The sequence below is a fragment of the Anomalospiza imberbis genome, chromosome 1, assembly GCF_031753505.1.
Source record: "Anomalospiza imberbis isolate Cuckoo-Finch-1a 21T00152 chromosome 1, ASM3175350v1, whole genome shotgun sequence".
In the NCBI taxonomy this organism is placed as follows: Eukaryota; Metazoa; Chordata; class Aves; order Passeriformes; family Viduidae; genus Anomalospiza; species Anomalospiza imberbis.
Genome location: NC_089681.1, coordinates 28,998,672 through 29,026,615, shown reverse-complemented (window position 1 = coordinate 29,026,615; position 27,944 = coordinate 28,998,672). Strand labels below are relative to the sequence as shown.

General features: G+C 40.4%; 1 protein-coding gene and 1 long non-coding RNA gene across 6 annotated transcripts in view; one reads left to right on the top strand and one right to left on the bottom strand.

Moving 5' to 3' along the window:
* The first annotated feature begins 1,271 nt into the window (after positions 1–1,271).
* LOC137471637 (uncharacterized) lies at positions 1,272–27,234 on the top strand. 2 transcript variants are annotated; one of them, XR_010997743.1, is made up of 3 exons: positions 1,272–1,695; positions 2,099–2,157; positions 26,715–27,234. It is a non-coding gene; the product is annotated as an uncharacterized lncRNA (long non-coding RNA). The 2 variants fall into 2 exon arrangements; XR_010997746.1 differs by lacking the exon at positions 26,715–27,234 and adding an exon at positions 15,284–15,486 and having other exon boundaries at positions 1,272–2,157.
* Positions 23,729–27,944, bottom strand: part of PAG1 (phosphoprotein membrane anchor with glycosphingolipid microdomains 1) — a 104,574-nt gene continuing 100,358 nt past the window's right edge. For all 4 annotated transcript variants that reach the window (XM_068186077.1, XM_068186092.1, XM_068186086.1 and 1 more), the window contains 2 exons: positions 26,207–26,266; positions 23,729–24,133 (listed from right to left, as the gene is read on the bottom strand). In XM_068186077.1, coding sequence (XP_068042178.1) covers positions 23,783–24,133; positions 26,207–26,266 — 411 coding nt within the window. In that variant the 3' untranslated portion in view covers positions 23,729–23,782. The remainder of the gene's footprint in view (positions 24,134–26,206; positions 26,267–27,944) is intronic.

Sequence of the window (27,944 nt, the reverse complement as noted above, 5' to 3'; positions counted from 1 at the left end):
CCCTTTTTTTTCCTTGAAAGGCTGAACGAGACCACACCAGAGTGTTTGTTCCGCTTTACTCGTCCGTCCTCCTTCGGGATCAAGCTGTCCCGTTCTCCATGTGGAAACGCGGCCGACCTCTTCCTGCCTCTCCCACCCTGCTCTCCTCCGTGAAGAAAAATCCCGAGTAAACAAACAAGTCCCACAGCTCGGAGCTGGACAGGCACAACTGAAGCGGGCCGGCCCCGCCAGGTCCATGGCCCTCGCTGTCACGCCGCTGGTGACGGGCCGCTCTCCGCACCGCCCCCGGGCGCCGAGGGCCGGCCGAGCTGCGGCAGCCCCCGCTCCATGCTCCCGCCCGCGATCCTGTTCGGCTTTTGCCTCGGATTCCTGCTGCTCCTGCCGGCGGAGCGCGGCGCGTAAACACGCGCGGCGGGGCCGCCGGGCCCCGGCGCTGCGCGGGAGGGGCGCGGGCAGCGCGGCGGCGGCGCCGGGACGCCCCCGGCCCCGCCCGGCCCCTCGGAAGGGGCGGCCCGAGGGCTGGGCCCCGGGAGGGAAGGGGGGCCGTGTCCCTCGGCGGTGACTGCTGCGTGTTTCTCACGCCGTGGTGGAGGGGGGCGCTGGTCCTGGCTCCGAGCGACTCCCGCCGCAGCCGCCTCCGCTCTGCCCTTCTCCGTGGCCCCGTGCGGTTCGGGCTCTGCAGTAACCGGTGCCACAGCGGGTTATAAATAAACACCGCAAAACCCCCGCTGCTTACACGTCGGAGGGTTGTGTAAGACTTTCGGCTTCCTTAAAAAAAATAGCCAAATAAGGCCATTGTAATCTTCCTCTGTGAGGGGGAAAAAAGTTCAGAAACTTTCATATAAAAGCTCAGAAATCGGCAAATTTGTAAAATGACTCAGACTTGGATCTGTCACACCTCATGCTTGTTGAGCTAAAATTGATAACCAGGGACCCTCTGACATGAACGCGATTGGGACAATTTGTACTCGAGCTTTACTTGCTTTACGGGCACAATCAAGTGTAAGCGTGTACTACTAAACACGCAGTGGGATTTGGGTGCAATACACATAATGTGAAATGCAGTCAAGGTCGCAGCTAATAGCTGTGGCAAGTTCAATTCAACTGCAGCAACCCCCCTGGGAAACAGGAAAAGGTCTTTAGTTCCATCTATTAAATCTCACTCATTTCTCTTCCAGATTAGGGCTTTGGTTTTGTTTTCAAAGGGAAGATGTTGTAAAACCAAAACTGAATTTTAAAGTGGTGGTGTTTTAAGTTTATTTTTTGTTGTTTGTTCGGGGTTTTTTGGGGTTTTTTTGTGATTATCTTTTCAACTGTAATGTTTCAGCTTGAATTTCTAAGTCTTTTGAATTCATTTTTCAGTTTCCAAATGGTTGGGCTTTGTTTAGAAACACTTCAGCTCTTCTGTTCTGCTGGCTTCCTTTGGTAGAGGTGTGTTGTATTTTAATCTATGATTTATGTAAACAAAAAGAAAACCTTGCGGGTACTAGCATATTACTAAATACAAAGGGTTCAAGTGTTTATAGAAGAAACTTATTTGTGTATAATTCTTTTTTCCATTTGAATGAACTGTCAAGTCAGGCTTTACTGTGGGAGGAGTGAAGCAGCAGGAAGGAGCAGAGCAGAGGGAGAAGCCAGCACGAGTCTTCCTGAAGGCTTTTTGTCTTGTTGGTTTTGAAGATACTTGGCCAAAAGGTGCTAACACAATGCACAAGTTTGGTGTAGATGGCAAGATAAAGAGTTTCATTTGAGCTAGAGCTAATGAAGCATCTACTGCCTTGTCTGAGCTAGTAATTTGGAACATATTACTTGGGTAAACACAAAAGTGGAAAACAAAGGCAGAGTGAAGCAGCTCAGGGAAACATAACAAATAAAAGAAGGAATAGGAATGGCAGAGGATGGTTCTAGTCAGAGGGGAAGGACAGCAGAAGAAGAGTGGAAGGGCAGGGGACTCAAGTAGTCGGAATTGGAGGCTAGGCCCAAGGCAGTGAATAATAGCAGAGATGTGTATGAAGCCAAGAATTTTGTTTCTAATACTGATTTCCTCACAAATTCTCCTTGAACACAACTCTTCTTGATGGACAGCTTACTGGGACAGAGAAGAAGAGGACTAGACACCCTTGTAAAAGAGGCTTGGGATAATTACACATAACACAGGTAAGTGTACTGAAGGTACCTGATACAGCTGTTGTTAAAAGTTTGGATCGTTTTCCTTTTATGTCTCTATTTGGTGTTCACAATGCTCTTTGTGCTGCTCAGTTCAGCTGTCTGCAAAACCCAGACTTAGGAGACTTGGGACCTAGGTTACCATTTTGGTCAAGTTCTTATAGAATGACAGCACTGATTTTTGAGGAGAATTAACCTCTTCTGCCACAGAGCATTAGGTGAACAGCCTGATACATGAATTATTATTTCAAGTGTTTTAATTTTAATAACTAAAGTGTAGCATAGTTCTTTCAAAAAGGAGATTAGTTAACTGACACCACCCAACCTTGCTTGTTATCTACAAGTAGATTACAGAGAATGATACTCCTTTGCACATGCATTTTGCAAATGTTCTCCTGGTTGTACCCTTTATTTTGCAAATTGCAGACATTGAGATGAAGGGTCTGTAATTTCCTAGCTTGCCTTTCTCTTGGAACACTGGTGCTGCACTGGCACACATCCACTCTGCTGTGACTTCATTTGAATACAGCAAATTCTTTATTATGATGAACAAAGAGTTGCTCTCTGGTCTGCTTTGAATCTCAGTCTGTTCATGGAGATTAGTGGGTTTTGAGCAATGCCAAGTCACTAAATATCTCTGCTTCACTGATCTCAAAGACATTTGTGACAATGGATTTAGTAGTTATTTTCATGCATGTTCTTGCCTTTGAATGGATAATACCTTAGTAGTTCTGCTTCCCATTGCTATTAGATTCTCCATTTCATTCAAAAGGGTTTAAGTTCAAAAATTCTCTTTACTCATACGTTGTTGCTTTGAGATACATAAACACATTTGTTTGTGGTTTTAATCCTTGATGACAACGCTCCTTCGCCTCTTTGCTTTTATTTGCAGTTTGGGGTTTATTGTCATTCATATCACTAAGAAATACCTTGTGGCTAAACAATGTCTTATATTGATGTTTGTCATATTGCTTCTGTCAATGCATTGGACAAAACCTTGTATAATAAAGCAGGATCCAGAAATGACAAATTAAACATTTTCTCCAAGACTGTTAGTCAGCCTTTTTGTCTTTCCTGAAAATTTCTTAAGACAAGGAGTATTACTTTATCTTGATATATGAGACAAATAGTGATAAACCTTTAAAAAACACTGGGTTAAATTTTCCAGAAGTGGACAGATTCCAAAAGCCTTGTGTTGCTGCCAGATCAAGCAGTAGACTTCTCTTTTAGTTATTCCAGGAAAACAGCAATTAATCTCCAAAGCTGGGTTTGGATTCAGAAAATGGATGAGCACAGTGAATTCCTTATTAAACTAAAGAAATTTACTAAGCCAACCTCCTTAGAAGAGTAAACCAAAAGTATTCAGAGCTCAGTTAACAGAAAATTCAGATCAACCAACACAGACATAAAATAGGTAAGAGAAGTATTAAGAAAGGCTGAAAAAAACTAAATAGACCCACCTTGGTGGTAGTTTCTCTACAGTGAAGTTGCCCCTGGTTCAGGATTTGGCTGTTGTATGCCAAATGCATGCACACTAAAGGATATCATTTATTCATAATATTTCAGAAACTTTTTCGATGTGAATCTTTGAAGATTTGTCCTACTCAGTATCTTTACCTTCAATTCCAAAGGCCTGTACTGTCCTCTGAATGACAAATTCACAGTGATGAATCCAGTGAATCAGCCAGGGCCTTTGCTTCTGTATATAACACACTCTGACATCAGCAACACAAAACCAAAGTGGGTGGCATAAAATCCTTTCAAGAAAGCTGTGTCAGTGCTGTGCTACACTCCAGCAATAAGCCACAAAGTTTGTGTTTAGGGGGAGCAGCCTGCCTGAAAGAATTGCTGTCACTTCTCCTGCTCCAAGTGCCGGATCAGCCTGAGCTGTGGGCCCCTGATCACTTCCACCTGCTGTTCATGATGTTGGTCACAGAAGATACCTGGCCTCAAGCTATTAAATCTAGGGCAAGATTTCACTAAAGGTGGTGTCTGAACTGCCACCCAGCAATGTGAGGTCACCCTGCATCATTACTTGCCCAGGGATGTAGTAAATCTTGCTTGATGGGATTTGTAGCTTTGTAAAGTGTTAAAAAACTGACTCTTGTTTTTGTACTCAAATAGACATTTTGCTGCAGTGTGACCCTGGTCTTTTCTTCTCAGGTAGCCACCTCCAGCTCTTCTTTACCAGACCCAAGGTTTCCACATACCTATTTTCAGCTGTGCTCCGCAGGGATCCCATCATCTTTGCAGATGCCACAGCCCTCTAATCCTTGAGTTCTAATCATGTTCCAGCCTTGATTCCGGTATTCTGACCTGGCCTGAAGATGCCAGCAATGGTAAAAGATATTGCTATTTTGCTATGTTTCTTTCCTCGAAGCATAATTATAAGCCAGAAGTTTTGCACATAGACATGTACCAACAGACACTAGGCCTGTAGAAATTTTTCCATTGATCAAACTTGAATTCCATTCATAGTTACAGTCAGGGAAGCAGCTTGCAGTGCATGCACAGAACATTTGCTAGAAAATGAAGAATTTTAAAAGCTGTCCATGAAACTTTGTAATACTAGATTAAGCCAGAAGGATTGTTACTGTATCTTCCCAAAATTCCCACTGCTGAAAAGAGCAAGATGATTGAATAAAAGGCAAGTTTTTCCAGTTTGCCTGTCAGCAATTATGAGGAACAGGAGATAATGAGGAAAAAACTAATGACATTAATTTCAGACTAGAGTGGAAAAGAAAACCAACTAGTGCATGGTTCATCATAGGGCTAATACTCTGTAATGATTGATGATTCTGTAATCAGAGCCCACATAGAGAGAAATAGGCTGTAAATTAAATGGTGTATTTCACAAATGGTTTAGAATTGTAATGTGATGATCAAGAATTTGCAGAGAAGGACTTTATGCCCCTTATAACAAGCTGCAGTGCTTCTAACAGAAATAATTAGGGTTCTGACAATGTATTTGTTTGAATGAAGAATTGAGTTTGACAAGAAAAAATAGCCTGTAATCTGCATGTCACATGCAGCTTTCTACTGACATGGAGCCTCATGGTCTAGTGCACCAGCATTCACAGCAAATTAGTCTCAGTTTTACTGTATTGCTTAACCACACCAAGTGGTACCTAAAGAAATAAAGTTGTTTTACCAGGTCACTGCTAATTGAATAGTTTTTACAATTGAAAAATAATAGAATGATTCAGTGCTTAAAAATAGACTTAAAATAAGTCTTAAAATATGTCTCACTATGGTTGGAGCTTTCTTTTTTAGACTTAGTAGTAAGGAAAAAGGAGAAGGAGGAGCAATCCATTTCACTTTTGAAATCCCCAGTTTGGCAGGCCACTGGCTTCCTCAAGCAATTCACTGCAATTCCTTCCTGGAAAGCTTCCTCCTCTCCAGAAGCAAAGCACCCCTCTTAGCTTTCCATAGAAGAGGAAAAGTGCATATTGAAAGTAAATTCCAGTGTTCATTTGGGGAGATGAGTAGCATTCTGGTTAGGAAACTGGACTAACATGAGAAATCATGCACTGAAAAGTCCAAAACAAAACAACTCTTCTTTTGGTCAAACTCATCTATATCCAGCACATGGGCAGATGAGCCATGCAGCATACACAATGCCTCTGAGATCTCTAGGAACCACAGGATCTGTTGCAGCATTTCTGAAAATTTGAGTAATCCATAAAGTTTTGGATGTATCTTGCCCATGTTCCACTCGCATATGTACATGTTCTATTTCAGAAATCCCACGGGCAGCAGCCTTGATTGTTTCTAATGTTACGTGTCACAGTGCAGCTGACCTCTTTCTTAAGGCAGTCAAAATACTCTACAACGGCCTCTTCTCAGAGGTCCTGAACACAGTTTTTCAGCAGCTCATCAGAAAACTGGATAGTGTTATTAACCCTAGCTTCAGCAACTGATAAATAGAAATGGATCTTACATTCTGTGATGGCTTGTGTGATCATACAGTCTCACAAAACACCATTTCTGAGTTACTGAACCGTTTTGGGGGCCAGTCTAATTTTTTCTGATCCCGAGGAAGGTAATTACAGCAATGACTACTTTTGGGCATTCAGAAACTGCTCACAGAGAAGTCTGAGTCTGCTCAGGTTGGGGCAGTCCTTACCAGTGGCATCCATACTAGTGAGAAATTTATAAGCCTTGTTAATACCTTCTTTTTTCTTTCTGTTTTAATAATGATTTGTAACAAATTTCCTAGCTCTTAAATATGTGACAGGGTTCTTGTCCGCTTGTGGTGGTGCATTTGAGTCAGAATTTTCACTGACACTGGGAAGGTGTGCGTTAGCATGTGGAGGAGATGAGACACCCATTCACAAGAGCTGTGCTTCTTGGCTAACTTTTACACCAGTCTGGTTATGACAAGAAATGAAAATGTGTCTGCGCCACAGCCAGGATTTCACTGGCTATCCCCAGGCATGCAGGAATGAGCATGTGACAATTGTGAAAAGGGTCACAGCACAGGGTGACACAAGCTCCTGTCTGTTGACCTTTGAGGAGGTCATTTTGATAATGAAGCTAGTAGGGAGAATTTGCAATATAACGGTATGATTCAGTGCTTTAAGTTTTTTTTTCCAATATTTTGTGCAAAGTTTTTCTCTTGAGTCTCCCTTGAGTTATGCATATAAACTTGCATGCACATGGCAAATTGTCTGATGCGTGTGTGTGATGGATTACATGGCTGGGGGGATGCTGTGCTGCAGCCATGTACCAAGCCATCTTTGAGGGTGAGCGTACTGACAATAAGAGCACTCCCCATTGCTTCCCTTTTTGCTTGTTTCTCCACAGTAGCAACATCACAGTAAGATGCTGTATTGCTTAACCCATTCCCACAAAAGTTTAATAAGAGTCAAAAAACCTTTGGTTCTGTCCCATGACCATGCAGCCCTCCCAGGTGTGCATCAAGTTTGGGAGATAGACCTTTTTTGTAGAACATGAAGATGTAATGGTACAAAGTGCTTCTATCCCTTGTTAGCTCCCAGATGTGGTCAGCCACATGTGGTTGCCCCAGAAAAAGTTTCCAGCTACTGCACCAAAAAAGTCTCCTTCCAGTGCTTAAAATCAGTGGTCTCAGGCATGTTGGTAGCAACAACAGCTGCGACTTCAAGTGAGCTCAGCAGACCCAAAATGAAATCTGGGCAGCCACCAAAGCCTACCCAAAACCACAGAAATTAGAGAAATATTTTCAGTTCCAAATTTGCACAAGTGAAACAATGCTTTAAAATTTAATCCAAGGAGGTACCTACTGTGCTTTTGACTTCTCATGAGTGTTTAATGCTGTCATGACAGTTTTAGGGCTAGAGACAAATTTGAGGGGTGTTGAGCCAACACTTTTCACACATATTTCGTTTATTTACACTGCAGCTTGTTTTGTACATTGCCTACAAAATTATGCTTCATAGAAGAAAAGCCTGGCAACACAGCAACACCAGCAAAATTGTTGTAAACAACCAGAGTGAACACTCCAGCCTGTGTACAATAGACATGTTAGAACTCAAAATAGCACCAGAGGAAAAAAAACAACCTCCCTTAACAAACAATAAGAACATTGTTTGTTTTTAAGAAACACTGAGCTTTGTTTTCAGTTCCTAGATTAAGCCTAATTGCCAAAAATGCCTTTGTTACTGCTTAAACCAAACTCAAGTTGGGAAGCATAGTCAATGATTATTTCAATTAAGAATGTACCATCAAAAACCTAAGGTTGGGAATGCAAGAGGTGAACAGTTGTTCAAAATTAAGAGCCTCTTCCTATCCTTTACCTCTTTTTTCCCCTCAGGTGTAGAAATTACAGCTTTAATGAACAGCAATAGAAACTGAGGTTCTGAGAAAAACTAAGTTCAAAATGGAGAGCTTTTGGCAGCAGTCTCCCTCCCCCTCTCTTTGAGATCCTTAACACATGCCAAATTTTTCCTCTTAATGCTTGCCAGGACTATCGAATGATGCAGTCACTGTTTTGAACTTAAAACCTCCGGGAACTCGGAGACATCTGTATGGAGGGTGCTTGCTGCCCTGCATATCTGCCAGAACCCAAGACTGAAATTCAGCTTTGCAATCCTAGAAATTAAAATTATCCCAACTGCATTCTGTGTCCCATAATTTCTCTTCCCCTTCTGGTCTTCCACCCCATCAGGCACAAACAATAGAATTTTTTGTACCCTGCAGTATCCACCTTTTCCCATTAGGAACAGAACACTTGGCAATCTTCCTGGATACACATGCTGGTCCAAAATTGTCTCTGGGACACATGCCTTCATTTGTGGTCACTGGATTGAGGGGTATGTCCCTTGCAGAACAAATATTACTCAGTAAAATGATCAGGAACAGAAGTAGTTCACTAGTGGCTGTTCGTGCAAGTGGATGCATGTTGTATAAACAGTAGGTATGCTCAAGCTGTCCAAGCCCATGGATTCTGGGGATTGCCTCTCTTCACATCCTTTTGCTACTGAATCTGTTTATCAGAGACAGAAATGAGCTAGGGAATTAGGCAACTGAATGGCAAGTTTTTTATTTCTGCCCTAACTGGGAGTACAATTCATAAATTAAACAGCCCTGAGAAAAGCTAGGAGGGCCCCCCAAAACCTGCATGCAAGGAAGGAGAGCATTTGAAGTTCTGGACCCTGTGGAGACCACTGATGGATTCAGAGCCAATCATGCAAAGGGCTTGCACCTTTCTAGGAAAAAGAGAACATTTTCTGTATGGTGAGGAAAAGCAAACATGCAAGAGCACTTACTTGATAGGCGTTTGGTGTCAGATCCACAAGCTGGGTGTAGTAACGTGGCAGATGTTGGCAAAGCCTGTCCGATGAAAATTCCTGTATTTTTTTGCGCCTACCTTAAACTATCTCTGAGTTTGTGAAGAATAAGTATCAAGAACCTTTTGTGATGTGATAGCATTCTCATTCTTTTCCTTTGTTGCAAATGTACTTTACAGAGGAATAAATGAATTAACTTAATCATGAATGAACTACACTTCAAATGGCACTGTGTGGCTGTCAGTGCTGCAACTTTCTTCTTCCTGCAGTATGAAAATTGCATGTGCATCACTGGAGACAAATCCCTCCAGATGCAGTTTTTGTTGTTATTTCTGAAACACCAAAAGGAAATCTGGACATCTGTGTTATCCATGAGAGATGTCCTGGCCTGACCAGATATGAATCTCAAATGAGTTCAAGCGCTCCTCTAAATCAGTTCTGAATGCAGCCTAAAGTGTACCCAGCACTTAACATTTCCCACCATATGATAATGGAGATGACACGTGCTTTAAAGCGTTGGATTTATGCAGATTTGCTAGGAGGGCAATGGTGCACAAATGGAGATGTGTTTAACCGAAAGGACATGTGCTCCCCATACGGACGCGGTCATGGTTGCTTAGGCTCTGAATGAGTTCATATTGCACTTCTGCAGAAGAGAACATGTGCTAAGTATTTCTTCGGGCTAATTTTTTCATGCTACAAATAGTAGTTGTCATCATCTCACCCAACACACAGGTTTCAAGACACAAGCTGTCAGAACATACTGGAATGGTTTATGTCTGTGAAAGATGACTGCCAGGAAGTACCTGCCTATCCTACACTGGGTGAGCAAACCCTTAATATCATCTCTATGTTCCTCAGTGACTACCTCAAGCAGTTTGTTTGCAGTACATTGCCTGTTGGAGACTCCTTTGAAGTTACCCAACTCCCTTAGTGCTGCAGAGGACCCAAACACTCAGCTCTTACCTTCTGGTAACCATCTAGGGGCTATAATAGCCTCACGGTATCCTACATACATGTTAAAGTGTTTTGGGGTTTTGTTTTGAAAGCAAACAGAAAGTTGCTCAGCTTAGGTTTCCAAAGGAATAATTTGTATTTTGAAGGGGTCTTTTTCAATTTACCTAAAATTACTTAATTTATTGAGAATGTGCCTGTACAGCCACCCCAGTCACCAAGATAATAATTTTAGTTTTAATTTTGTCTTATATGTGGCTGAAAGGTGCAGGATAACCCCCCAAGGCCTTTTTGAAGGGGTTCTTCCTGCTGTAGCCCCTCATGGTGGTGTTGCCTCTGGCTCACACATTTCCAGTGTGAGAGTTCTCTTCCAAACTCTCTTGTTCTGTGAACCACACAACTGACCACAAACAACCTGAAATCTTTCTGTCTTGAGTTTCTGGCTAATTTTCACTATAAGCCATTGCTTGGACAATTCCAAGTGGAAAGGTGCATAAGAAGAGCTTTGACTAGGGAAGTTATGTGATTTCAAACCTGTGATGCTCTTTCTTCTCCTCTCCCCTTGACACCCAAGCATACACATAGTTAAAGAAATACACCCACCTATTTATCTCCCTTTTGTGGGGAAATTACCTAGGTTGTGGCCAAACCACAGTGCTGGTGCAGAGACATACGAGAACCTGCTTGGTTCTGTGCAGGCTCTTCAGCTGAGGCTTGGAGCTGGACCTGCCAGGACCAAGGCTGGAGCTGTGCTGAGGCAGCTTAAGGGATGTTATCCCATGTGCCAGAGATGACTGTGTATTCTGGAAACATGAAGAAGCAGGCTGTGCCTGGGCTAGGAGGCTTGCCAGACACCACATGTATTGGAGAACACTGTAGATGAACCCAGGAGGAGCTAGTGGGAATTTGGGAGCCATGGAAAAAACAAATCTCACTTTTTAGAGTATCAAAAAACCTAATACAATGAACAACAGAGAATGGACTTTACTCCCACTCATCTCTTTATACTCATCTGCCCAATGAGTATTTTAGCTGCAAATTATAAAGGATGGGACCCTTGTCATCTTATCTTTCCACTTATCAGTCTTTATAGTGTCAACTGCAGACATGCCACAGACTAGTGACAATCAGCATCTTTCAATCATGTACCAAAACTGCAAGTGTTACCTAAGCTGCAAAATCTGGAGGGAAAGAAACCTCAGATTTGCAAATACCTTCCCATACTTCATACAGGTTTGTGCTATTTTTTTATGCTTACAAATACTGAGACAGTTTCTGTGGGCAAAAACCCCACACGTCATTGAGCAACTAAAGTCATTGCAAATAAGGTCACAATACTACTTTTCCACAAAAATCCTTTTATTTGGTGAATGAGGTGGCTGTATGGGATCTGCTTGAAAGAGTCCAAAGGCTTTGGAGGGATCCAAGAAAGCTGATTGATATTTAAGCTTCACCTCCTGCAAGTTCAACAGGGGTCCATCTTAAGGAGCAGGAAGTCAGGCAAAAATGCCAGGAGACCTGCATGGATGAACAAGAAGCTTCTGGCAAGATTAGAACACAAAAATGAAGTATATAGAAGGTGAAAGCAGGGGCAGGAGACCTGTGAAGGATTTAGAGATGCTGTCCAAGTGGGCGAGACACAGGGAAGCCAAAGGCCAACCAGAATTAAATCTGGTGAGGGACGTCAAAGGCAACAAGAAGGCTTTGTGTAATTATATCAGTCACAAAAGGAGGACTAGGGAAAATGTGAGCCTGCTGCTGCTGAAGGTGGTAGGGGCCCTAGTGACACAGGACACAGAAAAGGCTGAGGTACTGAATACCTTCTTCACCTCAGTCTCTCCTAGGAAAACCTGCCTTCAGCAATCTAAGGAGCTGGAGACAGAGGTAAAGTTTGATGCAAGGAACACATAAGTGAGGTGGAAGAGGATCAGGTTACAGAATACTTAAGCAAACTGGACATAGACCCCAGTGGTATGCACCCAAAAATGCTGAGGAAGCTGGCTCATGTTATTGTATTTTGATTATCTTTGGATGATCATGGTGACTTGGAGAGGTGCATGAAAACTGGGGGAAAACAAATGTCACTCCTATCTTCCAAAATAACCTGAAGGTGTACTCAAGGAACTATGTGTTTTAAAGACAAGCTACTGATAACTCTCTTCTCCAGTCTGTGACAGCCTCAGCCCTCTAACCTAGAAACAGCACAGTGATGGTTCTGCTGCTGGGTTGGAAGATCCATTACATTACTTGGAGCAGCAGCTGTTTGCTTCCTTCAGAACCCATCCAGACTTCGTTTTGCCCAGACCCGTTTTTCCTTTGTACTTTGCTTCTGAAAATAAGTTGCAGGTGAGAAATTAGGAAGACCTCTGAATGCAAGTTTGAGTACCAACCTTCAAGTATCTGCTGGACAAGGCTTGGCTCTCTGCTGGTTGACATGCAGCCTCAGTGCAGCCTTAGAGAGTTCAGGTTCATGTTTGTTTGTTTGTTTTTACAGGCTCCCATAATTTTCCAGAAAAATAAAGGAAAGGAAAAACCAGTGACTTTTAGGATAACCTGACTTTTGTAGCTCAGCCAACCCCTTAAGAGAATTTTGTGGCATAAAGGAAAACCAGAATGCTAGCCTTAGAGTTTTGTCCTTGCCAGATTTTAAGGATTAACTACATAAATTTGGAGCATATATATGGTTTTTGAGATAGGTGACACAAACCTTTTGCATAATAGAAATAGTTTATCAGTCCAAGTAAGAGAAACAGTTCATCAGTCCAAATTAGAGATTGCTACCAGATCTTCTTATTTTTATTTAATCTTGTGGCAAACTGAAATCCTTAATAATAATGATCCTCATTATTATTATCTTACATTATCCAAATAATCCTTAATTACATTAACTGATAATGGGATTTACATGCCATTTCAGTCACATCTGTAAATATGCAGATCTTGACTACTTTGGTCAATAAGCTATTTAGCAGGAGCTGTTTCAGAAGAATCTATTGTAGCTCTAATATGCTTTCTAGCACCACGGCACACACAGGATCCCTGTTTTCTGCCTGAACTGACAGTTCTCTGTTCTTGCCTATCAGTCCTTCCACAAAGGCTGCACAGAAATTCCAGTTGTGTGAGTTATATGAAAGGTCAATCTCATTTATGTAATAGCCAACTGAGAAGTAGTGCTGAAGTATCTTGCCAGCTACAGTGCTAGGAAGATCATGTCACTGCAGTTTTGGGCCTTTGAAACAAATTTGTCAGACACATTTTCTACGAAGTAATGTCAAGCCACTCTTTAGCTCCACTGCTTTCTAGTTCAACATAATGCTATGCTCCATGAACACAGGATGAACTGGGAGCCTTTGAGTGAATATGTACCCAATTAAAAGTAAATTGTCAGCCACACTTCACAGCGACTAATTCTATTTTAAACACCAGGTGTCACTGCAGTATACTCCTGATTCCACACGGAGCTTCTATCAGGTTAAAGCTTTACTTTTAAGTGATGTCAAAGCTCATGGAGAACAAAGATGCTTGTACTTTCTGTTCCCAAGTGTGTCCATGCAGCTATATGATTAGCTAGAATCTGGGAAAATTGTTCACTATTTCAACCAGCCACATTTATAGTTCTGTGTGGTTGACCTTGAACATGAAGCTAACCATAGTAATAGAGCAATTTTATGGCTGAGAGCAACTGTTCAGAATGAAGAATCAAAAAAAAAATCTATGGAACAGTTCTCTTGATAATAATGCTGCATGCATTTTTTTTTTCAGAAGAACAGCCCATATTGGATAATATTCAACATTTACTTAATGCAAAATTTATATCAAGCTGCATATTTTGCAGCTTCTTGGCCCATGAACAAATGTTCAGGAAAAAGCAATCTTCTTTTACATTTATCAGATCCTGAATGATTTTGCACATGAAATATGCCTTATTTTTACAAATTCTTTTTTTGACCTATAACCTTGTATCTTTTGAGAATTAAAATATACTTACCCAGATTAAACATTAAAAAGCCATCACTTTGACAGTGAACAGATACTACTTGTCTAATTTCTTCAGTCTCCTACCTTGGTGTAACTAACACCTGTCTGCACTGTGAATTTTCCAGGAACCTGTTCATCAGTAACTACTTAGTATTAAGTGGGTAAAGCTGTCCTTTTCCTATCTGTAATTAAAGATAATGAAGAGGAAGGTGCAAATAATGGAGAGTGCAAGCCCCAAAAGGTTAGGTACTATTTTAGCCTAATGCTGTAGTGTACAAAGGAGCCTTGTTGCAGTGACATGCTTAAAACATGACATTTCTTTGTGTTAGACTTAAAAGCAGAATCTGTGTTACATATTCAGCAGTGGTCCTCAGTAACCTGCCTCTGAAATGCTTCAGGATGCTCTTAAAAGTATTTCTACACAAATGAGGCTTGCTACTGACAGAGCAGTGCAGCAAATGGATGGGGAACACTACCTAGAGAGCATCTATAACAAAGGAAAAGGAATCAAATGCCACGGCAATTTCAGAGGATAATCTGTAGGGCTGGTAATTGCAACTTTAAAAATGCTGAAAGCTGCACAACTTTGAAAGGCTCAGACCCAATATTCTTACCTGCATTAAAGAGCATAGTTCCACTACATTCATGGCAGTCCCTGCTTTAGTCAGAGACAACTTAAAATTGGTGCTGTTGTGTGCATGCTTGAATCTTGACAGGATTGTGGCTTTGGGAGGAGAAAGGTGCTATATATCACAAAGAAGTCTTAGTAGTCTTGTCAGATAATGAAATCAGCACAAAATTCTCAAAACAAACAGAATTCTATGAAATAATGCAGGTTTTAAGACCTGTAGGATAAAGTGACTGCAAGGACTGAATAATGTATTTGTCAAGAAAACAACAAAAAAGAAGCACAGGTAAAAAACAACCAACCAACCAACCAACCAAGCAAATACTAAAACAAAAGACAAAACTTATTTATTGTGGTTTATTCTGTCTGGCTGTTGAATTTATATATAGATTTTAAATCCAATGATTTTTGCCAGGATTTCTGAATTAAATTAATTTTATTGCAATGTGACATGTTTCCCATTTGACCTAATTTACATGGATTTCCAATACGTTCGAGTTATTTGCAAATCAAATAACCAGTGAAAATGGCAGAGCCTCTTTTAAATGCTTTCAGAGAATACAGTACAGAATCATATGATTTTTTTTCTGCATATAAACAAGTACATATTAGGATGCTACTGTACATAAATAAAACCTGCATTTTTTATTACTGACCTATGTTCTTACTTTTAGATAACTGCTTCATATGTTCATGTAGCATTTTTCCCTCAGAAATATTTACATAAAACTTTCTACATTTACAGTAAATAACTATAATTGCCTACTGTGCTTTCAGCAGCCAAAAGCTGAATTGGCTATAGAAATATCTGATGAAGATTCTTGGAACAAAGGTATGACTAAATGACATCAACTTGTGTATACTATTACAAAATATTGAGAGGAATTTAATAGCATTTTTTAATTTACAAAACACAATTTAGTGTTGGATCTGAACTGCTCTAACAGTAGGATAGGCCCTGCAATTACAGTTAAACTACAATTTATGGAACCTACATTCTGCAAAACTACAGTATTTCAGTGTTTGCAGTGGTGTTGATAAAAGTATTTTGATTTCAAACAGCTAGCAAGCCAAATAACCCTTCATGTAGCAAACAAGCCTTAGCTAATGCCATCTCAGAAGTCTGCATGCACTGACTCCATGCATAAACTGTGTTTATGGCACAGTTGTTGAATCACTGAGCTGCTCTCACTGCCCACAGAGCTGAACTTCGCAGGCTATTCAACTGTATCCACTCTAAGATAGCCAGGACAGCCCTAAGCTTCTCTTTTCACAAGCTCATACTGTTTTGAGGATTTGTTTTGTTCTGTGTCAGGGATTAGAGACTCAAAATAGTTATCCAGAAAACACTTTTTGTTGCTAGAACACTATGTAAGAGAACTTTGCTCAGAGATATTCCAGTAACACATATTTTTTCCATTATAAAACAATGGATAAAATAGACAAGTGTCTTTATTTACAAATTCTTATCCACTGTGTTATTAGTATGCAATGTTCCATATGTAAAGCAATTTTATGCTGAAGCTCATATAGCACCCAATTTTAAGTGACTCTTACTGAGGCATGATATTAATAATTAGCTATTAGATATAATTATCCATATAACTGACTATTTTTTGTTGATCTTTTGGAAGTCACATCAACTCACGAACATTAAAAAAATAAAATACATTTAACTGAAAATACAAACAAAAGTACCTAACTTCTAAACCAAACTTCTAAACTCTTAGGGCCCAATCCTGCAGCCTTGGCTCATGCAAATAATTATATTTAAATAAAGTACTTCAGTTAGACTTGGGGTTTTTGTTTGTTTGGGTTTTGGTTTTGTTTTTTGCTAAAAACCCCATATAATGCAAGTCCAGATCTACACCTGGTGCTTAGTGCAGAGCATTTACATTTGTCCATGTGTGGGTTCTAATAGAACAAAAACATGTATTTAGAATTTATTTATTTCCATTTTGTTGATATGGAGGCTTGATAAAAGATAATCCAGCTGCATCATGGTTGGGTGGTGACGACTTGCTCCTGCCTCTCTGTATATAGGGAATACTGAGAAGAGTAAACAATGTGTCACAAATCTGTTGTGAGACTCTCAGCAACTCCTCCCTTTACTGTAACCTTTTCTACCTTAAAAATCTTTCAAAACAGGTTGACTGTGGGATGGGGGAAGTACAAATGAAACTCAGCTATTGTTACTTTGTTTTTCTTCCTAGCTGCTGCAGTGGTCTGTACCTGTCTTACCCTGACAGTGAATGCTCTTTTGTGAGTCTGGAGGTGGGCTCTTAGCACACTTTCATCCAAAAAGACCAGTCAGACTGAGGAGAAATCATGAAGGTGGTACATGCATGCAAAAACAGAGGAGCCACCACAGTGGCTCATCTCAAAGACCTGTCTGCTGGTAGGATGTTCTGAGGAGACTGGTTATGTGACCTTTCTCAATCTCAGATACAAAGAGCAAATTCCAGTATCCTCAAACATGTGAGAAAGCAGGTTCTTGTGCTCTTAGATGTCTCTTTAATTATACATTTAAATGTTGTGAAAATTCACATCTTATATGTGTCTTTGAATGTCATGTGTGTGCTTGCAAGCTACAGAATTTCTTGCCTGGAAGGAAAGTGAAGACCTCCACAGATGTCCTCCAGCCAGGATGCAATTACCCCAAAACATCGGACTTAAGTCCAGGCTTCTAAATCTCACAGGCACATTGAAAAGGTCCCGTTCAGAAGTGTTAATGTGATGCAGTTTCTGTGCCCTCTGTACAACTGTCATATTTCACTAAGGACAAAAGAAATTCTCAGGTGGTGACAGATGAACATAGTGGGGAAGAGCAGTTCCATAAATAAGAGGGTAGTTCAAATCCCACCTATGCTGAAAGTTAAAGTATGAGTTAAAATTGTTCTCTTTTTAGACATTAGGAATTGAAAACATCAGAACTGTCTCTCTCTTTTTTTTTTTTTTTTTAGTAATAAGATTTGTAAGGTTTAAGCCCCCCTCCTCAATATAGCAAGATTAAAAGGGTAAGAGTTGGTTATATTGTCTTGTAGTGAATAGGAGGCATTCTGAAATCTCAAATGAAGCATTCTGAAGTCAAGTGATACTTACATACCTTATAAAAAATCTAAGCTGATTGTTGCATTATCATAAACAATAAGAAATAACGTACCTGCTTTCTAAATGAAAAAAAAAAGTTCATTTTGTATTTTCTGTACAAACGCATGCTAGTTAAAATTGGCCAATGAATTTGCAGAGACAAAACCCTTGTCAGACTGTGCTATTATAACAATAAACGAACACCACAAATGAAAGCCAATATTTAGGAATGTGTATGGCAAGAGAGCACCACATACAGTAGTCAAGTGGCTGTGCAAAGACAGTGAGCATCTTTACCTTTTCAGAAACATCCATATTTTTAGGCACTTTGCTATCATATTTGTTGTGACTGTCCTTCTGGCCAGTTTAAAACTGAAGGCCTCCACAAACAAAACCTAGCAGCTTGTAAAAACAGAACTGTAAGATTTATATTATCCATAGACTGGGCACAGACCAATGGGTATGTAATGCAAAGATAATCTGTGCATTTCTATGGAAATTGGGGTGCCAGAGCTAAAATATATCTACATTTGTGTAGACACTCTTGCTGACCTTTGTATTATATGTAAATTAAGTTTTATCAATTAATCAATAGGAACCTTGTATTACAAATAAGTTGTCATTTTCTGCTGTACAGGAGTAAAGAACAGTGCCTACTGTATCTGATATCCTAATGCACTCCTGGAAAATCACCACATAGGCAAATAATTTGTTTAATAAGTTTTGTAAGCCTGGGATATTTTATGCTGACCAGCCAAGGGGGTTGTCTCTCCTTGAAGAAAGGGAACCATGTATTTTAGCCCTGTGATGTTCCATTTGCAGCATTTATCTTTAACATAATCCTGAACACATGTTGCTTACCAGCAAGGGATATATATAATATATATTTTTTCTTTTCTGAGGCTGAGATCTGCTCTGGCAATGGCTTCAGCCACCACCATCCCAGAAGAGAAGCACCAGGATATGAAATTGTATTAACAGTAATTTTGTTCCCTGCTCCCAGGAAGAGACCTGCCCTTGAAAGTCTTCAGCACTCCACCAAAGGAGCATCTGTCAGGCTAAGCATCTTTCTGCATTCTTCTCTTTTGCAGCAGACTACCACACCAAATTAGCTGTGAGGCATATAAAAGCCTCATTCAGGCATAATACAACCACAAAAAATAAAACTCATCTGAAATAACTAGTTATTTTCCTAAGAGCAAGAGTCCCTCACTGGAGTGTGGTCCAAATTAAAATGTTTGATACAGAAACAGATTTCTTACAGTCACATGGCAAACAAATGTTTATGCACAATAGGAGGCAGAAATAAAGTCCTTGAGCTGGGCTATGATGTTTCCAGTCCCACAGTGCACAGATGAGAGTCCTGTCTCTAGCTGCTTCCAAGCCAAGTCACCTGGCCTGAATGGCTGCTTTTAAACACCCGTGTCCCAGCCTAGGCAGGGCTGTCACATGTGGTGGCTCCACCCTGGCTGTGGTGAGATGAGCAAGAGACAGGGCAGCACAGTCAGCTTTTGTAGTCAAGAGCAGCACAGGTAACGCGAAGATCTGGAAAGCAGATGATGCCAGAGAGAGCATTCTGTGTCACAGCTTTACACATGCAAACCATTTATCCAGTATCTTATAAAAGCACCATTGAAAGGTTGAACTGAGAGCACCGCGTGTACGGAATTGTGTTCAAAACAGCGGACAGGAGCTGTTCAGGGAGCCATGGAGAAGCATGCAGCCCCGCAGGATAGATTCCTTGAAGGCACGATAGATGAGGGCTTGGAGAAAAGGCAGCTGGTCCTCAGCCAGTTGAAACTATGGGGATGACCCAATTCTGGGTTACTTATGACTGAATCCCCACACATGCTCATCCCTCACTCCATGGATCCTGCTACATGTAAGCAAGCCTGCAATTTATATTAATAGAAAGACTGAAGCAACAAATTGTTCACAGTTGACATGAACACCACCTCCCTGAATGCTCACTATTGTAAAACCTAGGTTCTTCAAAAGAAGACTGATAATTCTTATTGCAAAGCTTAGTCATCATAGCTACATTACTGGGCTTTTTAGTGGATGTTTGTGAGTGACTATTGCTATTGCAGGGCTAACTGTGGTCCAGTACATTAAGTGTGTCTCTATAAAGATGTTTCCAAGCTGGGACAAGTAAACGTTGGGGCTGTCCCTTTGTACTTTTGAATTAAACACATACAGTATGGAAAAGAGTATGGAAGTACTAGCTACTTAGTAGAAAAGGCACTATAACTGATCTAACTGTGGTAATTAGGTACATGCCCATGCTACAGGTATCTGCAAAGAATTTACTTCTCTCTGTGACTGAGAAAGTTATTCTACACTCATGGTAGAACAGGTTGACTGGTTTATATATTGGATTAGCACTGGTTTAGGTGTGTGGTAAGAACAGCTCTCATGGAAGACACAGCTTCATGAAGAGATGTCTGAACTACATTTCCTATTTTCTACCAGTTCCCAGAGATAAATCAAAAAGACCTTTTCACTAGTGCAGTTATATACACATTACAGCTTCTTTTGGCCTTACTGTGGCAATTTGATGTGAGATCTTATTGCACAGTTGTGCCAAAAAAAGGAGGCAAAGAAATAGACTGTGAAGCTTCCCCAGAAAACATCACCAGGTAACAAATACTTAATTTTGGATGTTGTCATTTTATTTAGGGATATGGTGAAAGAGTTAAAAAGAGCAGTAAAGAGACAAGTAGAAGAGACTCCCTTTTCTTTACAGTCAGATTAATCTCTTTGGGGATTACTGCTGGAAAAATCTTTCTATCAAATATATTAATGAAAAGGAAGCATTGACAACAGCCATAAAGGAACAGGTATTACTTCTGGGAGGAGGAAACTAAACCAGAACCTTGATTCTTTGTCAAGAAATGTAAATACTCACTTACCAACACTGGACTGAATTCTATAACATTTTCCTTTAGCATTAGACTACATAGTGGAGATTGCAGGAGAGTTATGGATTCCCCCATACATCCTTGTTCAGGAGGGTAATTATTTTTTGCAGCTTTTAAGTCCAGTGTGTGTGTGGGTCTCAAGGCTGAGGGCAGGTACACATCCCAAAAGCAGCAATCCAAAGTGTGAACTGCTTCTCCATGAGACTGAGGTCTGATGGACCATTAAAAGGCTGTGACCAGCCTCAAAGTCATTTAAACAGGAAGGAATGTGCCACTGCCACAGGTCTGCAGACATGGTACCAGCTCCCAGCGCAAGGCTGTATGAGACAGATTAAAAGCAGAAACCAAAGAAAGAAGAGAGAGGGAGGAAGATTTTTCTTTCATTGTGTAAAAGGGAAGTCTAGGGGGTCTCAGGAGCAGTTGTCAGAACAGAAGAAAGAAAGGACAGAAGAACTTGTGTCCCTTCCTCCAAAGCAACATTTCTGATCTGGATCTGGCTATGAAAGACAACAGAATGACTGGACAGTCCTCCACCATCCTTTGACCTGCTGGTCTCAATGGGGGTATTTCTAGAGTGATGTTTGATTTTCTTCTTTTGCACCTTAAAATTTACAATCAAGAATTCAGTGCTATTCTTTGCTATCAACTGGCATTGTCTCAAGATATCTTTGAATTGGTCTTGAAATTGAATCTAGTGAGCCTGACAAACCTCGTGTTCCTACTGTTTCTCTAAAAGCAGTCATCCATGTAAAGGCATAACTACATCTTGAGCTGTATTTGGGAATTTCAGGAGTTGAGGTATGCCTGCCACTAAGCTGCAGGAGTCAGACTGAGGACTACATATATAAAGTGGTACCCCTGAGCAAGGAACAGACAGCAAACACAGTTAAAGACTAAAGAAATTCTCCAGACTTAGCACAACAAATCTTCTGAAACATGGTGCATCTTATCTTTGGCCTTAAACGGTGTGAAGTAGAAGGAGAGAACATTCAAAGGTGAACATTCACATTCAAGGAAACAGAAACAAGAACTTTTATAAAGGGAAAAACTCCAGAAAGCAGAACCACAGTCATCCTTAAAAAGCACTGAAGTGGAAGCAAAGGGTTTGCTGCAGCTGTCAAAACATGGCAGCATGGTCAAGAACAGGATGGGTGTAGAGTGGTCTGAACTGCTTCTCCTCCAAGGAAGAGAGCTGTAGATCGAGTGTGCTGCACTGTCGCACAAGGTCAGGATCCACGAAGTGGGGGAACCACCCCGTGGGCAGAGGTTGACTGCACAATTGCACTGCTCCTCAGAGCTGTTATTACTTGCAGGCAAAGCCTGTAAATCAGCACACTTCTCTCAGTTATGAAGCTATTTCTAATAAATGTGTGTAACCAGATCTATGTTTGCTCTTTTTAGTACCAAGTCACGTTGAGAACTGATCAAGGATCCGAGAAGGACTCAGCCTTCAAAACCCAGTACCAATTAATCTGAAAGTAAACCTGTTTTGTTTGCTACAGAATAAGCCAACCTCAGTTTATGTACTGTTTATTTTGAATTAAAAATAAACTGCTCTTCAAGCACATGCCAGGTATTATGTATGTGAATGTTGCCAAGCTTGGACTATAACTTATAGTTGTGTCCAAATTACAAGTGTATGCTTATATACATGGGGATATGTGCACATGCATGTCACACAATGCTAGTTCTTTACTGTTGGACTGTTTTTGTACCATTGTACTATTTATTGTATTATTCTTGAAGGAAAAAGGTACCAATCCAGTACCTGCTTATTTCATCCAAGCACTGTACTTCGTTTTTCACAGTAACTGAACAACACAGCATTTTTGAAAAGCCAGTGGCTTTCAAACTGTTTGTCAGAGGCCCAAGTAGGTCTTGGTTGGCCTCCTGCTCCTTTTAGCAGAAGAACCAAGAGGACCAGTGGCTATGCCTGACTAAATCCCATTGTCTCTTGCCTCTTTTTTGCCCTTTGGCAGTGTTCTCTTACATAGACTCCATGATTTTTGCTTAAAAACAGCAAGGCATGATCCATTTCCCTGCCGAAGGAAACAGAAAAAGCCAACAAAACAACCCCAAAGCAGTTTTCATTTATCCACTTTTGAAATAGGAAAAAACAAAACAAAACAAAACAAAACAAAAAAAACAAACAAACAAAAAAAAAAACAAAAAACAAACAAAAAAAAAAACAAAACAAAAAAAAAAAAAACAACCAAATAAAGAATGGGATTCCTCCTGTTACAAACCTCAGTAAGTTAATCTACAAAAACTTTGAAGATGAAAAATATGTTGTAAAAAATAAAAGTATTACTCACTCAATACAGTACATAATTTTTCCTATATAAGAAACCAGACAAATATTGAAATATTTAAGTCTTTAAAAAGGGCAAAATTCTGAAAAAAAAAAGTACTCAACACTACTAAGGTTAGACTACCCATTATGCCAATGCATTCATTTGCACAATTTTTGCAACATGACAATGGTCTTGGGTGTGTATGTGTAGGTGTTTATGTCCATTTGAGGGAAACAGTGCAAGAATGCTAGGGTGACCACCGCTATTTTAAAGGGGGACTTCACAAATAATCAAACAAAACCCCTACAAATACCAGTACACATCTCAAATACTCTAAGTCACGTTCTACAGCCCTTGACATTAAAAAACAAAAGAAAAGAAAAAAGAAAAAGCCAGCAGAAATAATTCAAATACATTTGGAGTCAGTCCTTTGTGAAGTACTGTTGTTTGCACTTTAGTCTGCACTTTAGTTGCAGTGAATGTGGATAGAGCTCCCCAAAAGACACCGAAGTGAATGTATCTTCCCCAGCCCTGCAAAGTAAGTCTGAGTTGAGGTACAATTTTCCGTGGTTTGCTCAACATTGCGGATGCCAAGACTTGAATGAAAAATTATACTTGTAAAACACTTTGAAGAAAATTACATAAAATAATCTCTTAAAATGAGAAGCTAGTTTTGTGTAAAGGTGGTCTTTTTGGTATGTAATCCTATCAGGACAACAAGCATGGCACTCCTTCCCAAATTACGTTTGCCTTGGAGCTAATAATAAAGAAACCTTTACATTGTCCTGGTGATCTTTTCTGACCTGATGTACCCTTTCCCATGAGGCTTGATCCACCACCCAGAAAAACCAGCGGGTATCACACCCTGGCTGAAAAGTACATTGCTTCTTCACAACTTGTGTTCCACAGGAAAAGCGCTTCCCTCTCCACGTTTCACTTGTCCTCTGAAAATAACAGCGGGGAAATCTGCTGCCAGAGTGGTTAAAGTCTGGTGAATTCCCTGTGGTGCTGCAAGTCCCCTATGCTCTCGTAGTCGTTCTCTCCTGAAGGAGCAGTGTGGTTTATGTTAGGCACGGACAAGGTCCTGTCTTCCTCTTGGCTCACTGACTGGATAGCTTCATAGTCCGGCTCCAGCTCCCCGTTTGGTCTGTCCACTGACTGAGGCACAGTGGTAGAATTTAGGGTGTTTTCAAAGTCCTTCACACTTGCATAGAGGCCACTGCAAATAGATGGGGACCTCTGAGATGCAATTTCTTGAATGCAGGTGTAAGGAGAATCCAGTGCCTTGATGGCCTGTCCCGGCTTACTCACCGATGAGTACATGGCTGAGATCTAGGAAAAGGAGACACCTGCTGAGTATGGAACATGCAGAAAGCTTGTGCAGCAGTCTGTACCCTTGTACCATAAGGACATTGGTTATTTAAGAAAAGACAGAATTTTCTGATAAAAAGATATCTATTCTAAAAGGATATTCTTTTTCCCTTGGGGGAAAAAAACCCAACTATTTCTTAAAAATTGTTCATTTTCTGGCATTATTCTGATATTTATAGATCCGTTTTCCTTCAAAAAAAAGCATGCTTTATAAAATAAGTTTAAAAGTGTAAAACTTCCTTGATTATAAAACCCTGGTGAGAAAATCAGAACTGGGCAAAGGGAATGGCTTTGTGAGCAGGAGCTCTTGCAAGTTTTAATATAGTCCTGGAGTCAGTTTGGACTCAAGAGGGAGAGAAACATCAAAGGGAGGATCAGATTAAACTGCTGTAATGAAGGATGCTGTCTGATCCTTAGGGTTTTAAAAATTATTATTGCTACTATTTTTAATGGTAGTGGCAACTTTTCTGCTTTTAGAGACACTGCAATAGAAGAATAGTTAATTGTTTTTATAGGCAGGACTAAATAGGCACCAACACATGTGAAGACAACATTAAAAATCTGTAGATAAATTACTTACAGCAGATAATAGCAAGTAGTGCCAATACTGATATGCAAGGTCTGGTCCGTTGACTACACTTTGCCTACAAAGAAGAGCTGCTTCTCAGGCACTGAGTATGTGAACTTTAGACTGAAGACTGAAACCTCTCAGCTGTAAACAGCAGAAAGGGAGCCAGCATTTCATTCCTAACTAAAAATTTCATCTGGTGAGGTAGTATAATTCAACAAGTGCATGAAAGTGGCCCTTCATGAAAAGGTGGGGAGAAACCCACATCCACACATGTCCCTCTGCTCAGGGATTACCTAGGCTGTTGCCAAGCACAGGAATCAGTCTTAATTCCCTCTCCTAGGCCCAATGGATACTAGCCCTTGCACAAGACAGATGGCTGAAATTTCCTGCACAGCTTCTCTGGTACCCAGTATCACAGTGCAACATAGCTCTTCTATTACATTTAAAGTCTATCCCAAGCATGCAAAGTTTGTATCAATCCCGTTAAGAGTAGATTAGCATGAAAATATCCATTACCATTAGGCAACACAGACTGAAGCAGACAAACTAGGCCACTTCTGATAATAATGGGATTTATTTGTGTGGGGCTGGGGTTGGTTTTTTTTTTTTTTTTTTTTTTTTTTTTTTTTTTTTTTTTTGTTTTGTTTTGTTTTGTTTTGTTTTGGTTTGATTGGATTGGGGTTTTGGGGGCTGGTTGGTTTTTGTTTATTTGTTTTAGAGGGACATCAACATGGAGATGGCAGTGCTTCTTACTTTTTACTGATTTCAGCTAACAAAAAATGGCTTTTCTGTTCATCTATACTTAACTCTTCTCAGTATTAGATTACTAACCCACTTCAAGATCAGATTATTCATTAATGGCTGGGAATGCTTCTCCCAGCAGAAGGCATTAGCTCACTTAGCTCATTGCCAAGTTTGTGTTTAATTTTATGTCCAGAGAACATATTTATAAATGGCATGGGTGTACTAGAGATGATCACAAACAGCCTTATTTATGTTTAACTTTTCTCTTTGTTTAACTCTCCTCCATTTATCTGACCAAGAAACATTTTAAAAACAGTTTATGTTTTAGTGCTTTTATTGTGCTTCAGTTTACTTCCCAGAGCCCCAAACACTTTGCATGGGGAAGGTGGAACATATGTTTCAAAAGGCTGCTGGTTATTCTTCTTGAGAATGTTTTGTCATCCAAATCAAGAAATTACCCTAACAATCAACTAATTGTGGCCTCGTATTATTTTCTGACACCATTTTTAACCTACGGGCCTGATAGAGCAATATGTTAGAATACTTCTGATTTTAGGAATGTGGCAATAGAAACTCTGTGCAGAGAACCTTGGGCTTTCATTTTCCTTTCACACAAGTTTCACCTTTCTTAGATTCTGCTTAATCATGCAGAGCTTATGCTAATTTCTGCCTAAGAATTGGTCTCTAGTTAGTTACTGAATTTCATGCAAGAAACCTACCTCATCTTCTGTAAGAGATGGATCTTCCTCTCGAGACTTGTAAGACACTGAACTAAGCCTCTGTAAAAAAGGAAGAAAGAAAGAAAATAAAAGGCTCATTACCCATCAACAGTGTGAAATCTATAACAAAACCCTCCCATTAAAATCAATACATTATATTTTATGGTCATTTGCTCTCAAGTTCCATTATACACAGCTAATACCCCCACTATTCAGAGTGCTTCTCTGGAGATAATAGCCCTGAGGTTAGTAAAACTTTTTAATGTATCTGCTCTTGTCCTGACCTGAAAAGGGTAAAAATAATGTAATGGTTAAAACAAATGCAGCACCACTGTATCCCTCCTTTACACCTCTTATGAAGTATCTGCTGAGGCTTCTGAACAATTAGAAGTCAGCTGTTGGAATACACCAGTTGCCCTTTCACAGGATTTTCAGATACGCTTTTAGATGACAAAAGAACAATAGTCAGCTGACACCTTCTGGATGATTGTTACCCTTCATTCTGTAGATCCTGGGCGTGCTGCATGGCAGAGCTGTGTCCTCCACCCCTGGAATACCGTCCCTGTGCAGAAGTGCTCAGCAGCCTGGCCTCACAACCACTCAGACCTGCTGCAGCCCACCCTGAGATGGAGCCAGGTCACACAGCAGAGTCACTGAAGGATGGAGGGCTTGGTTTGGTCTCAAGTCTGATTTCAAGCATCTAAAATGTTCTGTGTAAAACAGGTCATGAAAAATCAGGGGAAAAGCATTTTGCTCTTATGAAAAATGCCTTTGGACCTTTACAGCAACAAAGACACTGCTGCTACACAGCAGCTGTGGAATGCCTCCTCCCTGGGCCAAGAAGGCTTTGCTGGACTCCTGCTCCACAGTGATTCAGAGGGAGCCTTCCAACACTGTAAAAGGCTGTATTTTGGACTTTCACACAACTTTCCCAACTAAAATACTTCATACCACCTCCAGTGCAAGCCAACATGGAGGACTAGAGCTATTTTTAGCACAGTCAATAAAATACCACTTCCAGGCACACAACTTGTTTTCTCTCTCTTTTTTTTTTTGATCAGAGGCTTATTGTAATAGATTCTTTCCTCCTTCCATTTTCTTGCTGTTTTTACTTCTGGTAAATACCAAACTTCAGGTTTCTGGGCACTTCTGACAGACCCTGGCCCAAAACACACTGAAGTTCTGCCTGCTGCACCTGAAGAGCTTCCCTCACACCAACAAACTCCCTCACTTCTTTCTCACTGATTGGAGAACCGTGCTCTTTAACTCTGGTTTGTTTACTCTTAAAAAAACCAACAACCAAAAAAAAAGCAAAAGAAAAAGGAAAAATTCAAATATATTTTGGCCTTGTATTAGATCTGCTTCACTACAGCAACTTAGTTTAGTCTTTCCTATCTGCATCTTTTTGTGCTAGGGAGTAAGCTACTAATTTCATCCTCACACATTAAAACAAGCAGGTGCTCATAAAATTCTTCAGTGATTTTTCTGTCATCAGTGTGTCTATAAGCACCATGTGTCAGGACCCCTTCTACAGTTTCCCACTCAAGTACTGATAAATCCCCAGGGTGTTTGCCATCCTGTGCTGTTTCCCTGATACAGCATTCTTTCTTCTAAATGTGAAGCTTGTGACACATCCATTTTGGAGGATATTGTTATCTTGGAAACTTATATCCCATTTGCCCCTAAATGTCTTGTATCTAGCAACATTTTAAACTATGCTAAAACCTCAACAGTAGCA